This window comes from Xenopus tropicalis, chromosome 1 (genome assembly GCF_000004195.4).
Source record: "Xenopus tropicalis strain Nigerian chromosome 1, UCB_Xtro_10.0, whole genome shotgun sequence".
In the NCBI taxonomy this organism is placed as follows: Eukaryota; Metazoa; Chordata; class Amphibia; order Anura; family Pipidae; genus Xenopus; species Xenopus tropicalis.
In genome coordinates this window covers 161,793,675-161,810,143 of record NC_030677.2, presented here as the reverse complement: position 1 = coordinate 161,810,143, position 16,469 = coordinate 161,793,675, and the positions used below count along the sequence as shown (strand labels likewise).

The 16,469-nt window shown below is 38.5% G+C and overlaps 1 protein-coding gene across 16 annotated transcripts in view; it reads right to left on the bottom strand.

Annotated features, from left to right (window-relative positions):
* The window catches only part of clip1 (CAP-Gly domain containing linker protein 1), an 82,363-nt gene that overhangs the window by 35,944 nt on the left and 29,950 nt on the right, over positions 1-16,469 (bottom strand). For 7 of the 16 annotated variants that reach the window (XM_031900060.1, XM_031900016.1, XM_031900031.1 and 4 more), the window contains exons 5-10: positions 13,877-14,102; positions 10,995-11,192; positions 7,139-7,242; positions 6,763-6,823; positions 2,527-2,631; positions 1,680-1,706 (exon numbers count right to left, since the gene is read on the bottom strand). In XM_031900060.1, coding sequence (XP_031755920.1) covers positions 1,680-1,706; positions 2,527-2,631; positions 6,763-6,823; positions 7,139-7,242; positions 10,995-11,192; positions 13,877-14,102 — 721 coding nt within the window. 16 annotated transcript variants of the gene reach the window in all.

The following is a 16,469-nucleotide window of genomic DNA, read 5'->3' as shown; positions in this document are numbered from 1 at the left end:
CAGGTATGGGACCTGTAATCCAGAATGCTCGGGACCTGGGGTTTTTCAAATAAGGTATGGGGATCCCAATTACGGAAAGATCCCTAGTCTACTTATAAATAATTTAAACATTAAATAAACCAAACAGGATTGTTTTGCTTCCATTAAGGTTTAATTATCTCTTAGTTGGGATCATGAACAAGCTACTGTTTTATTATTACAGAGAAAAAGGAAAACTATTTATAAAAATTACATTTGATTACAAGCAAGTCTATGAATGATGGTCTTCCTGTAATTTGGAGCTTTCTGGATAATATTTTTCTGGATAACGGATCCCATACTTGTAGTAGATTTTTACTAAGTGTATCTTAAGTATTCACAATAAAACCAAAACTCCATACCGTCATTACATAGAAATGGCATAACATGAATTCTAATTTTTATCCAAAATTAGCAAAGCAACGATTTCAAATAAATAATTCTGCACAACAAATACAAAATTACAATAAATTTTGTGCAAGAAAACAAATGTTTTCTCCTCTCCATCCTAAATATTTAAGGGAGAAGCTTACCTTAGGACAACTATGAAAAACCTGTCCCAATTTGTTTTCATGGAGGCACAGATACAATGGCACAGCAACAATTTACATGTAGGCAATCCTGTTTCTCCAAGGCAAGGTTTATTCTAAAGAAAAACCGCAGGCTGAGAGAAGCAGACTTAACGCTCTCTTTGCCCTGGCCCTATTGCTCTGGAAGATAACCGTTGCCAGCAAGAGAGTTAGACCACAACTTCAAAAACCTTAAACAATCATTACAGTAGATACGCTAAGGCTAGGAAAAAATTGAAGCGACAACAGAAAGTGGATACACAATGACTCGAAATGTGTCATATAGACATATGAATGAACTTACTAACTACAAAATTGCCCTATGTTACAGAATTACAGCCACTGCTCACACAACAAGTCTCATGCAACGCACCAACTATGGCTCCAGAAAAAGGTGATAACTCCCCTACATACAGACAGACATGTTCCATATTGGTTGCATGCACATAAAGACAATATTCAATATAACCTGTTGCCAGCAAAATTACCAATCTAAAATATACCTGAGCTCTCCCACAATTTCAAATCAGTACTGTAATAGCTACTAGACATAACCAATTCTGATCACTGCTCATTATAGTGGTTATCAGAACTGCTACTTTTCAGGGATTCTGTCTTATTGGCATTCACGGAAAGTGTGAAGGTATTCCCAGCAAAGAAATCAAAGACAAGTTATAATTCAACTAATATAAAACTTTGAAAGAATTGGCTAAAAGTCCTTATGCTGCTGTTTTCTTTTTTATTTCAGCAACAAAAATGGAAAGAAATCAACACTTTACTGAAAAAGTTATAAAGAGTTATTGTAGTGTTAAATACAAAAACTTAGGGAAACAAAGGGAGAATAAAAGGCCACACCATTCAGCATGCTGTCAAACACATAAAAATCTGCCTGGACCTCTGAAACTTAAGCCTTCTATATTAGCCCACAGAACGATAACAATCTTGATGTTAAACTCTACATGCAATTACATCCAACAGATTGAATTAAACACATTAAGAAAGCAGATATTAGTGCATACCATACCACCTTAAGCAACCTCTTGCATTTCCAGCAGACAAAGACACGAGGCCTAAAATGTACTCATTACTTACTTTTAGGGATACTGGCCGAGTTTTGGCCTGTAAATAACAAGAAATGTCAATATTGCAAAATACCATACATACTTTTTTTCTACCCAAGACCATGCAGAATCCAAAAGAGTGAAAATGTTTATATTTATATATAAAAATATGAAATAAAATTAGAATGCCTGTTAAAGCACTAAGAGTTAATTATTATGGTTTCTCAATAGAAAATGCCTTATTATCTTATCTTCTTTTCCACTGAAGAGGCCAAGAAACCTTACTATTTGTTTGATAGCCATGATGGGCTGTGAGTGAAGCCTATTCCAAGGCTTAAAGCAAGGTCATTGTACCTACAAACAAAAATACCTTTTTTTTTTACATTTATATATGCAATATTATTAGACATAACCACTTTTAAAAATACAAAATTAGGCATGTAAAAGAATAAACCAATCAGTACAGGATTAACACTTTATTAAACAACATTAGATGTGTTTTAGTTAACCAGCAAGTACCATATAAAAACAGAACACCTAAATACCCTTTCTCCTCTTCTAAAGCGACTTTAATGCAGGGGTGTCCAACTCCAGGCTTTAAGGGCAATTGCAGGCCAGCATTTTAAAATATCCCTGTCTGACAAAAGGCAAGGTCACTGTGATTTTGAAATTTTAATCAACTAACCTTTTCTTAACTGAGGGTAAGCTGAATATATGGTGCTTAAGGCTTGTAGTTGGGTACCCCTGCTCTTAAGACCAAAGTAAAAACTATATAATATGTTGTGGCTCCGTCACTTCAAAGTTCACTTTATCTGAACAAAGTTATTATAAACAGTGTTTTTCCAGGGGAGTTTCCATTAAATATTGAAAACCATTACCCTAGTATCTTCTAACTCTCTCTGAAGTTTGTCAGCTTTGGTCTTTTCAAAGAGCAGGCTCTGTTCAAGCTCCTTAATGCGGGCATGCTCCAGTTTGGTCTGCGTCTGTTAGTAAAAAGGGAGAGGAAGAGAACACAACAGTGCCACCATCACATGCCAGCACAAGAGGAAGGAGCCACATGCAGGCCGTGCTCCGGTGCCATTGGACCATAGATGAGCAAAGATGAAGCAGGAGAAATACAAGGGGAATAATGACTAATATGATGCTTGGAAAAGGGTGATCAAGATAATAAAGAAGACAGACAATGATGTGTTGAAAGACACACAGAAATGGAAATAAGTAGAAACATAAGATAGGTGCATGCAGCAAGTAAAATTACATTTTTCCATAATTAACAAGAAATGCATTAGCATTTTAGATTGTTAATACTTTGGCAAGCTGAAATATCCTCACTTGTTAATATAAAGCTGAGTATTAAAACATGGTACTGTATCCCAGGGCAGCAAAAGGATTAATTTGCACTAAAAACAAAAACACTGCATTAGTGTTTTAGCACTCAGTATGAATCGTTTTAAATGTCTATTAATTGTTTTGTTCTTTACTGAACAATTTAACAGAAATATGTTTGACACTACAAAAGCTGTTGGTTAAAGCACTAAGAAATTATGGAGTAGCAAAATTTTGTCTAGAGTTTGCGCTCTATTCTTTGGTACCAGATGTTTAAGCGCTTCAGCAACAATTCTGTAAACTAACAATTTAGTATTAAAAAAAATGTAAGATTTGTCTGCACTCGAAAGTAATTTGTAAATTATACACTATATGGCCAAAAGTATCTGGACACCTGCCTGGCCAACATCTCATTTCAAAAACAAGGGTGTTAAATCAGGTTAGTTCACCCTCTACAGCTGTAACAGACTATTATCAAGGCAGGGGTTCAACCAGCTATTGGATCATTGCTGGTAAGATTTGCTAATCCACACTCACCAGCACACCCTGGCCTTTCCACTATGTTCCACCTAGTGCACAGTATTTAGAGACATTTCGGCACTCTCCACCACGTTCCAAATAGCACAAAAATACTGGCACAACAGGACTTGTTTAAGCGGAATAATTTTTAATAGTAGTATGGTTTTCTACTATTAAAAATCAGCAGGGTTTATCCCACTTAAACAAGACCTGTTGTGTCGGTATTTTTGTGCTATTTGGTAGGATTTGCTACCATTTAGCCACATGAGACTTAGGATGGGCAAAGCTTTTAGGCAATCAGGCCTGGCTTACAGTTGGAATTACTATTTGCCCCTAGTTGTTCAGATGGGTTGAGGTAACTGTGGAGGCTAGTGAAGGTCATCTACTCTCTTCTCAGCAACCCATTCTGTATGGACCTGGCTCTGTTCACTGAAACAGGAAAAGGCTTTTCTCAAACTATTGCCACAAGCAATGAACATGGAAATGTCAAGTATATTATTGTACTCTGCAGTATTTAAGGGGTGGTCCACCTTTAAGTTAACTTTTAGTATGTTGTAGAATTCCATATTCCTACAATCTTTGCAACTGATTTCCATAATTTATATTTTATAGTTTTTGAATTATTTGCCTCTCTCTTCTGCCTCTTTCCGTCTTTCAAATGGGAGTCCCTGATCCATCCAAAAACTATTGCTCTATAAGGCTACAATTTTATTATTGTTACTTTGTATCACTCATCTTTGTATGCAGGTACCATACTATTGATATTTCCACCTCTTGTTTAAACCACTGCCTGGTTGCTAGGGTAAATAAGACCCTGCTAAACAAAAGCTTAAAGTAAAAGGAAAGTCATTTTGGCATTTTGCCAATAGATTCACCCCATTAGTGCCACATATTACACTATATTTATTCTGCAGAAAGCTCATACCTGAGTAAACAGCCTTAGAAACTTTCTCTGTTTAAGATTGCAGCTACCATTTCAGCTTGGTGTTTATAGATTCCTGCTTGCAGCTTAGCCCTTATAGTTCAGATCACACATTCCTAAGGGAGGGGGGAGGGAGTTCTTAGCATTCTTGAAGGGGAGCAGGAGAGGGGAGAACTGCATAGATTCTGGCCCTGGGAATTTTTCTGAAAGGAAGCCAGATACCCAAGAACATGTTTACAAAAAAGGAGACAAGAGATCCTGTGTTTCTTTTGATAGAGGACTCAGTGCAGTTTTTCTGTGAGTGCTTACAGCTGTATTTACATAGACCTTTCTCATAAAGCTTACTTAGTTTTTAAACTTTCCTTCTTTAACCGAAAAGCAAAAATAAAAATGAAGACCAATTGCATATTGACTTAGAATATCAATGCATACATCATATTAAAAGTTAACTTAAGGTGAACTACCCCTTTGCTTTCACTAGAACCAGGGACTCTAGCCAGACAAGTATTTCTCCTCCAACAAACTTTACAGTTGGTGTTCTCCAAATAAACTCAGACTTATCTATCAGAGTGTCAAACAGTGAAGCATGATTTACTCCTTTAAAGTCCAATGGTGGCACCACTCTAGACAACACATAGTATGGTGATGTTAGGCTTGCGTACTGCTTCTCACCCCACTGAAACCCATTTTGTTGTGCCAAACTGGTGCTGCTTTCAGAGTAAGTTTATAACTGAGTAGAACAGGTCCTAAATAAGTACTTGGAATTCTCTAAACCTTCTAGAAATGTAAGGTGGCCATACATATGTTCAGATTTTAGTCTTGATTGAACATACCTTTAAATGCAACATTCTAAAGTTAAGATTCAGACTGAAATTGTAGGATAAAGCCAAATCGGAGGATGTTCAGAACATTACATAATTGAGACACCAGTCATATGAAAGTGACTTCCTGTAAATGCATTGTAGGTCCCCCAAGGATACCGTTCGATACACAATACATGCGCAGATTTTATTGATATGCGGCCAAAATTTTCTAACCTGTCCAATCGACTAAATGACCGATCGTTATGATACCAAAATTATCGGGACTATAATTGGGAGCCCACACACAGCCCGAAAATTGTACAAAACAGATTATGGTCAGCTTTACATACAGCTGACTGAAGCAGATATAACAGAGAAAAATATGATGGCCTGGCTTGTTAAAAAGATGGCTTACCAAAATGGTGCCACATTAAATGTCATTCAGCTCTACTCCTATTGGTTGTTGCAGGCTGTGTACTTAATAATGCACCAGTCTCAGCAATGGGTGTGGCTTGAATTGACAATTTCACTAATTACAAGATGTGTGTAGATACTTTGGCCATACAGTGCATTTTATTCAATGTAACCGTTTTAGTTTATGGGTGGTATGCTGTCAGATTTGTTCTCAAACAAATCTAAGGGACTCAAAGAAAATATGATGACAGTTACTACTAGGACCTTTGATTACATCATTATTTAACTTAAAATATTCCACAAAAATGTACAATAATAATATGGCATAAACCTGTTTATGTGGTAGGCATGGGGCCAACATATCTTCATGTTTTTAGCAGTCTATGCACCCCTACAAGTGTTTTTCCTCCCTTGGTGACATGTAATGTTCATCTAATTTGGAGGGACAAGAGCGGAGCATTTTTTTCATACATTGGTAGACAATGCAGTACCCAAAAAGAGGTCATTTAGACATTTTTTTTATTTTTTTTTAATCAAACTCACTTCTGGAAAATGGATCCTAGTAATTAGGTACTGTATTTAATAGGAACCTATTTTAGTCAATCAAATTAGCATTTCTTTAGGGAAGCATAAACAGAAAGGGCATTCAACAGATCAGTTTTGGAAATCAATGCAGAACTTAGTTTATAAAACTGGCAGTAACCTACAAGCAAGTTGCCACTTTGCAAAGTAACCAGATGTAGAGTTGGGCACCATGACACTTCCAGTTTTACAAACCTGAAAAGTATAACTCTGATTTTAGATTGTGAAAAGCATTAGCAAGCAAGAAGCATTACTGGCCTGTGAAGATGATTAATTGTAAGTGTATTTGCCAGCTCTGTAAAGCTCTATCTATGGTGACCATGCTGGATTGAACTGCTACTCTGTCATATTTACCTGTACTGTACTGATCCTTTTACACCATGTACGTCATGTTTTAAGATCTACAGTTGAACAAACTTGCTGACCAAAAATAAAGGCTTGATTTTATCAGTATAACCATCCATGTGGTTTAAACCGTTACCATCACAAAAAAATTATATAATAAAGCAAAAAGAAAATAAAATGAAAATGTGCTGGCTATAGTTTACCTCTAAATCACCCTTTGTGATAGACTCTTCTTCAACACGGAACTGAAGATCCTCAACTTTCCTGGAAAACAAAAAAAAGAAAACAAAAATTGCATAATAATTTAGTATCCATGACAGTGTTGCAAGAATTATTAATTGGAAAAGACTGTATGTTCATGCCCCCTCGTACCAAATATATGCTATAAGACACTAATGATCTCAGGGCATAAAAGAATACTAGTAAATGTACCAAAAAAAAAAAAATGCATATGAAAAAATAAATCTTTTAAATACCACAAGCATTTCCTAACTCCCAGTACCACATTATTGATATACTTCAGTATGGTCAAATATATATGAAACACATTAGCACTTTATGATTTTACCACATAATTACCTTTTCTCCTCTTCCAGCTGGTTTAGAAGTTCAACCTTTTCTCTGTCAGCTGCTTCTACCAAAGCACGCAACTGATCCATTTTTGCTTCCATTTCTACCACATACTAAAGAAAAATGAGAAAACTGATGTAACACTATGGTAGTCATGCAAGTTGATATGCACCTATCAAAGTAATTACATTGATGGTATTTTTGTGTGTAAGTTGCAATCTGCCAGTGGGGGGTTGTATAATAGCTTTTGACATTGAATTTGAAACTGATCTAATACTGTCAGCCTAATGGCATGGGGCACAGCCATAGCTAGCTTTTTGCTTCCAGCACAATTACCACGTTGCTGGCCAGGCAACTGCTCACAATTGCCCCTCCATAAATAAATAAGGGTCTGTGTGTGTGTATGCTGTTTGCAGATTTAAATGTATCCAATTATGTACCAGAGAAAAAATGGTCACCAGGTGAAAGCTGCTATTTGTTTTAGGAAAATGTGATGGTGCTGGCAAACGGAGGGAATATATGCAGTACAAATGATGCCATTTGGGTGGGGGAGACGTGCACAACTGATATACATTGTAGGCAAATGTAGGCTTCACATGTCCTTTAAGTTCAGATTACACAGCAGAGATGGGAAGTGGAGATTGTTGAGATGGAAGGGGCAGAGAGAAGAGCAAACTGTGCAGACTTGTGCCATGCAGGAAGTCGCACAGAAGATCTGACACAGAAGATCATGCATACAGAATAAAAAGAAAAGAAATGTGGTGTTCAATTTCACGGAGGACTCAGAGCAGCAGTTCTGTACTGCTAAGTGCTTATGGCTGTATTTACATAGACCTTTCTGATAAAGCTTACTTAGTTTTTACCTTTACTTCCAATAAATTCGCCACCTAGAACACTATATTTATTCTGCAGAAAGTTTTATCATACCTGAGTAAAGATCCCTAGAAGCTTTCTCTGTTTGCTTAAGATTGCAGCTGCTATTTTAGCTTGGTCTTCATAGCTTCCTGCTTGCAGCTCTGCAGTTATAGCTTATATTACACATTCCTAAATGTGGGGGGGGAGTTTTATGCATTCTTATGAGAGGGGGGAGCAGGAGATACCCTAAGAACATGTTTACAAAAATGGAGACAAGAAATCCTGTGTTTCTTTTGATAGAGGGCTCTGTACAGCTTTTCTGTGAGTGCTTATGGCTGTATTTACATAGACCTTTCTGATAAAGCTTACTTAGTTTTTACCTTTCCTTTTCCTTTATGGTCATAAACATATATCTGTTTAAAAAAAAGCAGTGCATATATACAGTTGTCAGACATATTTTTGTAAAAGCAAGTTTATTCACCGTTTAGAAACTGGGAAACAAAATAAAAAAAAATTCCTGTAAAACCTGTAAAACTTTGCTTTTAAAACAAATGGGCAAACTGCAATGGTCTAATATTTAAAATCTAAAGCGTCATATTAATAATGTTACAATCCTAGGATAAGTTAGTGTAGGGACCCATAGGGTTAAGCTCCCCTATGGCTTTAAAGCCTACTTCTCCCTGATTTTACTGTTACTGGGCAAAGTCCCATGTATCTAGTTTACACTATGCTTTACACCTTATTGGTTTATTTCGTTGATCACACCCCTTGCAAACTCATATAGTGTTCAGCAGGAGGGTGTGGCTTCCTCTTTGGCTGCCTCTGTCTCTCAGGTGAAAGTCCACTGAGCCTGTGATCAGAATAGGCCCCAGTAAAGCCTTATTGCCCCAGAGTGTTACCATCCACTCTGGTGAAGTCGGGAACAGGCACTCCGTGAACGAGGACTCTTGTAAGAGCACTCTCTAGGAGAGTCAGTTAGAGAGGGAAGGAAGCAAGGGCAGTTTCAAGCCCCACCAAGGAAAGTAGATCTGGAAGCACCCTTCCATCCGGCAATGTTACCTCAGCATAGGGCCACGGAGTAGACATAGGAGACAGGCCAGAACAAACCCTGATCCCTAGTCACCTGGAGGACTCTCAAGCCAGGGGTTATCAACCTGAGGACTGAGATATCTATTCAGACTGCTTCTAAGGGGGTGCCAAGCTGACGAGGTGCATTTACCCTGCCCAGACTCCCAAAAGAGGTGGGATAAACGGGTGTGCATTCTCTCTTGTTTTCCTCAGAGTACTTTCATATACCATCGGCATTGTGAGTATATTTGATTTAACCCTGCATCATCATTTGTCTCTGACAATAAACTTGTACTGTAGTTCAACTGCAAGAACCTTCTGGCGTCCATCTTTGCTAAATTGTACTGCATACAGCTACAGTGAGTTGTTATTCCACTACACCCTTGCTCCGCAGGTCTCTTCCATATAGCGGCGGCCCATCCTGTCTAAGAGAGTCGCATATACCCCACATAAGGGGGCCGAAATCTAAAACACAGGCTAAGTGGCGGGCCAAATTTTTATTCATATACTTAGTAAGATACTAAGGGGTATATTTATCACAATGTGTAAAAAGTGGAGTAAGACATTACCGGTGATGTTGCTCATAGCAGCCAATAGATGCTTTGCTACTGTTGAAATCTGATTACTGATTGGATGCCTTGGGCAACATTACTGGTAATGCTCCACTCCACTTTTTACATAGCATGATAAATATACCTCTTAGTCTTAGTTACTATGTGAGGAAAATGGAAATTGATCAGGCTGGATGGTCAGACACACTCACCAAGGGCCACATAAACAGCAAGATGGGCCGGATTTGGCCCCCAGGCCTTGTCTTTGACATATATGCTCTAAACCAGTGCTGTCCAACTTCTGCGGTGCTGAGAGCCGGAATTTCTCTAGAATACACGGTGGAGGGCCGCTAATGGAAGCCAGTTTTGGCCACTCCCCTTTTTGAACCACACCCACTTCAAACCACACCCATTTTATCACAATGGTGGTAGTGCAGCAAAAACCCAAATGCTTGGCCCTCACTGCTGGGATATCAACAGTTATTCATATAAAGAATTATATTATGTCATATTAAGGCACACCCTTAAATCCATATACCTCCTCCTCCCCTGTGGATAGCACAGCAACCCCCAGCAACATAATTACACACCTTAGGGACCATTTAATGGCTGTTTCCAACTACTAACAAACTCCCAGACCAAACCCCTGCCAGGTTCACCTCCCACAGGCAGCATAGGGCAGGCAGAGTATGGCACACACAGGCAGCACTCTGCCTCCCTTATGCCGTCTGTGTGTGCCATACTCTGCCTGCCCTATACTGCCTATGTGCCATACTATGCCTACCCTATGCTGCCTATGTGTTCCATACCCTCCCTGCCCTATACTGCCTGTGTGTGCCATACTATGCCTACCCTATGCTGCCTATGTGTTCCATACCCTCCCTGCCCTATACTGCCTGTGTGTGCCATACTTTGCCTACCCTATGCTATCTGTGTGTGCCATATACACAAGCAGCATAGTCCAGGCACTACATACAATGTCTTAGGTGTGAACAGGGGAACAATGTGGATGATTACAGCCTGAGCCTGAGGTGTGAACACTGCAGGGGGTGAACAATGCAGTAACCAAAAGGTGTGAAAAACACAGGGGATTACATGTTTAAACAATACAGGGGGATTACAGCCTGAATCTGAGGTGTGAGCCATGCAGGGGGGGCCAGTTAATCCCAGTACTGATACCATTTAAATCTTACACAAGAGTAAGCCATCAAAGCAGCCAGACAGGTGGGGGGCCACACAGAGGGGGGTCGTGGGCCGCCAGTTGGACAGCACTGCTCTAAACCATACTAACCTGGGTTTTAACTATTTCATAGCAAAATAGGGGTTTACATTAGTTTATGCAAAAGGCAAAAAGCTGAATGTGGTTAATACCAAACAGGTAAGACTTTTACCTGATCGTGTCCATGGCGTATCACTGCTAACTCCTGTTCGACTTCTCCTACTTGACTTGTGGCTTTGGCTACCTCAGCTCTCTCCATGTCCCTTTCAGCCAGAAGTTGTTCAATATGTTGCTGTTTTTCTTTCAGAGCTTCTTGAAGAGCTGTTGTGCCAGAAATTTTTCTTGCATATCGGGATGATGTTTCTGTTAACTAGAGAATAACAAATATAAAATAATTCAAAGAATAAGAGTACTGTGTTGTCTGAGACAGTTTGACAATACAGAGCAACCTATAAAATTATTACCATTATCAAGGAGATGTATGTGAAATTAAAAAACTGCATGACAAGGTCTCCAAAATACCTATCCATGTAGACTCTACAACTATTTGATGTTAGAGACACAACACAGAATAGTCTATTTTAATGATAACTAAAGAATGTACTAAACCAAGAATCTGTTCAATCGGGATTCTTTACACAAATGGTTTCAATGCAAACACGAAACTCCTTTTGTCATATCTTTTAAACAGGAAAGTAAACCCAAATATAAATGCCTACACAATAAAAGCAACTGTAATCCCAAGCAGCTTTCTAATTTTCAATGAATATAAAATTCTTGGGAAATGTTTTGCTACAGAAAAGGCAGTCAGTTCTTTTCTGCTGTCTGTGCTGCTGGGTCTTAGTACAAGTACCAGTAGTGAGCTTTCCACTAGCTAGGACTTTGTTTCAATGACTTGCACACTTCTGTGCTTCTTTACAGGTATAGCAATCACAGAATATGTAGACATTGTGGGAAATGGAGCTTTAGCTGCAGGAAAACACCTTATTTCAGTGTTAACTAAAGCAAACTTTGTATTTTGAGATGGAACTTTCCAATACACATTAAATATATATTTTCAGTGGTTTAAAATTGTAAATGTAATTGAAATGCAGCTGAAAACAATGCTTGTTTGACCCTTTCTATTCTTTGGTTCTGACTTGTGTAACAGAAGTGACTTGTGTAACAGAAGTCTGTACTTCCCCAGCCAAGGCAGGTCTGATAATCTAGTGGCTTCTACTACACTGTTGCAAATAGCAAAGAACAAATACTGCTTGAATAACAATTACATTTACAAACAACTTTTAAAAAAAGTATGATTTCTTTCATTAATTGGGTTGTTCACCTTTAAATTAACTTTTAGAATATTGTAGAGTGTGCAAAATTCATAATTTGCTATTGGTCTTAATTTTTTTTATTTTTTTAATTATTTCGCTTTTTGTTCTGCAGCTCTGCAATTTGGAATTTTAGCAACTGTTCAGTTGCTAGGCTCCAGATTACCCTAGCAACCAGGCAGTGGCTTGAATAGAAGACAGAAATGAAATTAGGAGAGGGTCTGAAGAAAAGGAATAAAAGCAATAACAATATAACTAATAAAAATCAATAAAATTGTGGCCTCAAAGAGTAATCTTTTTTTAGCTTCTGGGATCAGTGACCCCTACTTCAAAGCTGGAAAGAGTCATAAGAGAAAGCAAATATGAAAAATGAAGAGCAACTGAAAAGTTGCTAAGAAGTGGCCATCCTATAACATACTAAAAGTTAAAGGAGAACGAAACCCAACTTTAAAGGAATAGTTCAGTGTAAAAATGAAACTGGGTAAAATAGATGGACTATAGATTAATTTTATCTATAAAGGCTGGAGTAAGCACATGTCTAACATGTGTGTCTGACCGTCCAGCGTGATCAATTTCCATTTTCCTCACATAGTAACTAAAACTTAGGGGCCGATTCAATTAAGGTCGATAATGCTTACCGCGTGCTTTTTTGCGTTAAAAAGTCCTGATTCATATCAAGGTCATTTTGCATGTGTTAAGACGCTTATCGCATGCGCAAAAAAAATATTGTGCACAGCGGGAAATAACGCACGCGGCGGGAATTAACGCAAGAAAAACGCTCATCGCGAGTTAACGCAAAGAACATTGCGTCTTAATTATGACGCCTGTCCTTTTAGTGAATCGAGCGTTAAGTTGAAAAAAAGAAGAAGCGATAAAAATTTTTAACGCATGCTATAAATGGCGCTCGTTTTATTGCCCCTTAGTGAATCAACCCCTTAGTATTTTACTAAATATCTTAATAAAAAATTTGGCCTGTGCTTTGGCCTGTGGTTTAGATTTTGGCCCCTTTATGTGATTGAGTTTGACACCTCTGATTTAAGACATCCATTCACTCCAGGCTTTATAGATTACATCTTTAGATAACTAACTATATTGAAAACTAGGGCTGGGCGATATACCGTTTAATACCGAATACCGGTGGTTTTTTTTTTTTTAAAACTATATTCATTTTTCAGATACCGCCATACCGGGGTGTCCGGGTACTCACCCGTGCGGCCCGGTCTCGCGCGCCCCGTTGCGCAAGCGCGTCAAAGCGCACGTACATGTCAAAGCGTGCATGTCCGCGACACGCTGACGGCGCCGGTTCTGCGCATGCGCGGGGGGTATTTAAAGCTATCAAACGGCTCCTCCTGTGCTATGTTGTCTGCGGCCTTGCCTGGGAAACTAAGCCTGCCTGATTTACCTTACGACTTTCTGTTGCCGATCCTTCACTTGCCTGACTCTGATTTTCAATACTGCAGTGATTATTCTCTAATTTTTTAGGAAATGGGCTTAACACCTAATCATGCATGGAAAAAAAAAAAATACCGACAAATACCGTGACACCGATATAATTTTGAAAAATACTGTGATATAAATTTTTGGTCATACCGAACAGCTCTATTGAAAACATTATTTATTTTGCGCAGTCTATCTTTTTTACCCAGTTTCATGTTTACACTGAACTATTCCTTTAATAATTAAACACATTTGAAATAATTCTCATTATCTTTACAAATGTATAAAGATTTCAATGACATACCAGCCCTGTGCGACTTGGTTTGTTGCTCACAGAAGAGGAGATTGAGCTCAGGGAACTTATGGAAGAAGCACTGGGGCTGCGTTTCAGTGAAGCTGGGGTAGCAGGTGTGGTAGCAATTTTTCTTACGGAGGTTTTTGCTTTAGCTGGAGTGGTTGATGGAAACCCAATCCGTGTAACTTTATGCACAGGTGCAAACAAGCCATACTTTGGCTGGCACTGAAAATACCTTTAAACAAAAGAAGATGCAAAGTAGTTAGAAGGAATGCCTAAAATCTGGTATATACTCTGGCCATGTATAAACATCTGCAAAATAATTTAGATAGGGAGTATTCTAAGAAAATATGCAATTATCGTCTTTTTTATGGTGGTTTTGTAGTAGTTTATAAAAACATATAAAGCTCTCAGGTATGGAATTTAAACTTTTCTCTGGTTGTTATGGATTAATTATCCCCAGCTACCGGCAGCTGTTCTGGCAGCCAGAATAATCAATGGAGATGGCCTGAGCAAAAAATATGAGCAATGCATATTAAGAATAAAAACCTTGAAGCCTCAAAGTCAACCTGTATTGAGCTGCCAGGGTCAACAACCCAACCTAACAGCATTTTTAGTTACAAGCCTGAAAAACTCAGAATGAGAATAATTAAAACATATACAATAATTAAAAAAAATATATATATTTATGTTCCTCAGAATAAAGTCATCTGTATCATGCTAGGTTAATTTATCTCTCCAGAGATTTTTATACCATTAGACCCAGTACACAGGCCCTGCGGCCCTAACTACAGGATCTCCATTTCCCCCAGGTTAACGGTTTTCCAATTGCATCTCCCGAACTACAGAACTTAGCATGCTCCCGCTCAGTCACTACTATTCAACCTGGGAATGGACATAGTAGCCATCAACATGTAGCTATGCAAAACGCACTAAAGTTAACAGTTATGTTAGAATAATTAGAGGTAATGCATTTGGGCAGTTGACTGTGTACTGCAGCCTATAACTAAAAAAACAAAACAGGAGGTTTAGTTCCCCTCAAAAAATTATTCATCAATACCTTACAGAAAAACTGCTAACATGCTGTATGGCTTTTAAGCAGCAGTAGTAATAGATCTTCCTGAACAAGCCATGATATTCTAGATCAATGAATAATACCATTCATTAAAAGTATTTGCATTCAAATTGCACATTTTCAGTCACTGGCCGCAACTGTGGAATGTGCATCACTACCTTGCATCCAACATGGACACTCCAGCATTACATGCTATTTAACGTTGTTCACCTTTGAATTAACATTTAGTATGGTGTAGAGTGCTATATCCTAAGACAAATTGCAATTTTTCTTAATTTTTCTTGCTAAGAATTGGCCATTTGATGACATACTAAAAGATTACTTTTAGTATGAACTTTTAGGGGCACATTTACAAAAGCGCGAATGCTCCGATCGTGTTTTCGCCGATTTTTTCGGGCGTCCGCATGACCTTTTCGTACGGCGCACGACTTTTTCAGACGTTTGCACGAAAAAATCGGAAAGGTTTTACCGCTGTTTGCAATTGTTCGGTACAAAAATTTCAGGACTTTCGGATCGCCAATACGATATTATGGTGACTAATACGATTTTTTTCGTAAGCATTTTCGTGATATTTGCGATCTTCCGAAATTTTCGTTTCCAATACGATTTTTTCCCATTCGTGATTCGGATTCGTGGATTAGTAAATGTGCCCCTTAGTGTGTATTAATATGAAGTTGATCCACCCATTGCTGCTACTATAGGCTGTCTTTTAATATTGTTGCCGAGTTTGGCTTCCATTCAGCTACAAGGTCATTTATTGGGCAGTGATGTCTGTGGCAATGCACATGGCTTACATTATGTGCAGGCGCATGCCCATGAAAACCATTCCTGTTATGATAGCAGAAAATAATTCCTGTGCTGACATTGCTTGCAGAGGGCTTGAACCAAGGCAGTGAGTGTACATGTGATTTACACATTTACTGGTTATGTTACAACTAGACTTACAGATGGCAGGGGCTCATCAAGTAGGGCAGAAATCTGACAAACTGACTTATTGGCGAGGTGCCATCATATAATTGAACTACACTGAAGTCCCTGAGCTCTTTAATATGACCTGTTCTACTGCCAAAATCTGTTGTCTGTCATCTACATCAGGGGTCCCCAACCACCGGGCCGGGGACCGGTGCCGGGCCGTGGGCTGTGCTGAACCAAGCCACCTCGGGTTCCAATTACCTGTGATCCCAACTCCCTGATGTGTTACACAGCCATGATAACAGCTATGCAAAGCCCAGGAAGATTTCTACTGATCAAAACAAGGACCAAAGTACTTTATTAAGCTGTATCTAATAATAATACTAATAAAAAAGTGCATAATATAAAATGTAATAATTACATTTACATTATATATGTAATAATTAAATTATATACTATGCACTAGTTGCGCCACCCCCCCATCCCCTTGGAAAAATTGTCTTGCTTGAAACCGGTCCGTGGTGCAAAAAAGGTTGGGGACCACTGATCTACATGGCTGTGTTCTTACACCTGTGTCAGCAACAGGTGTGTCTTAAATAGCTGTCCATTATTACC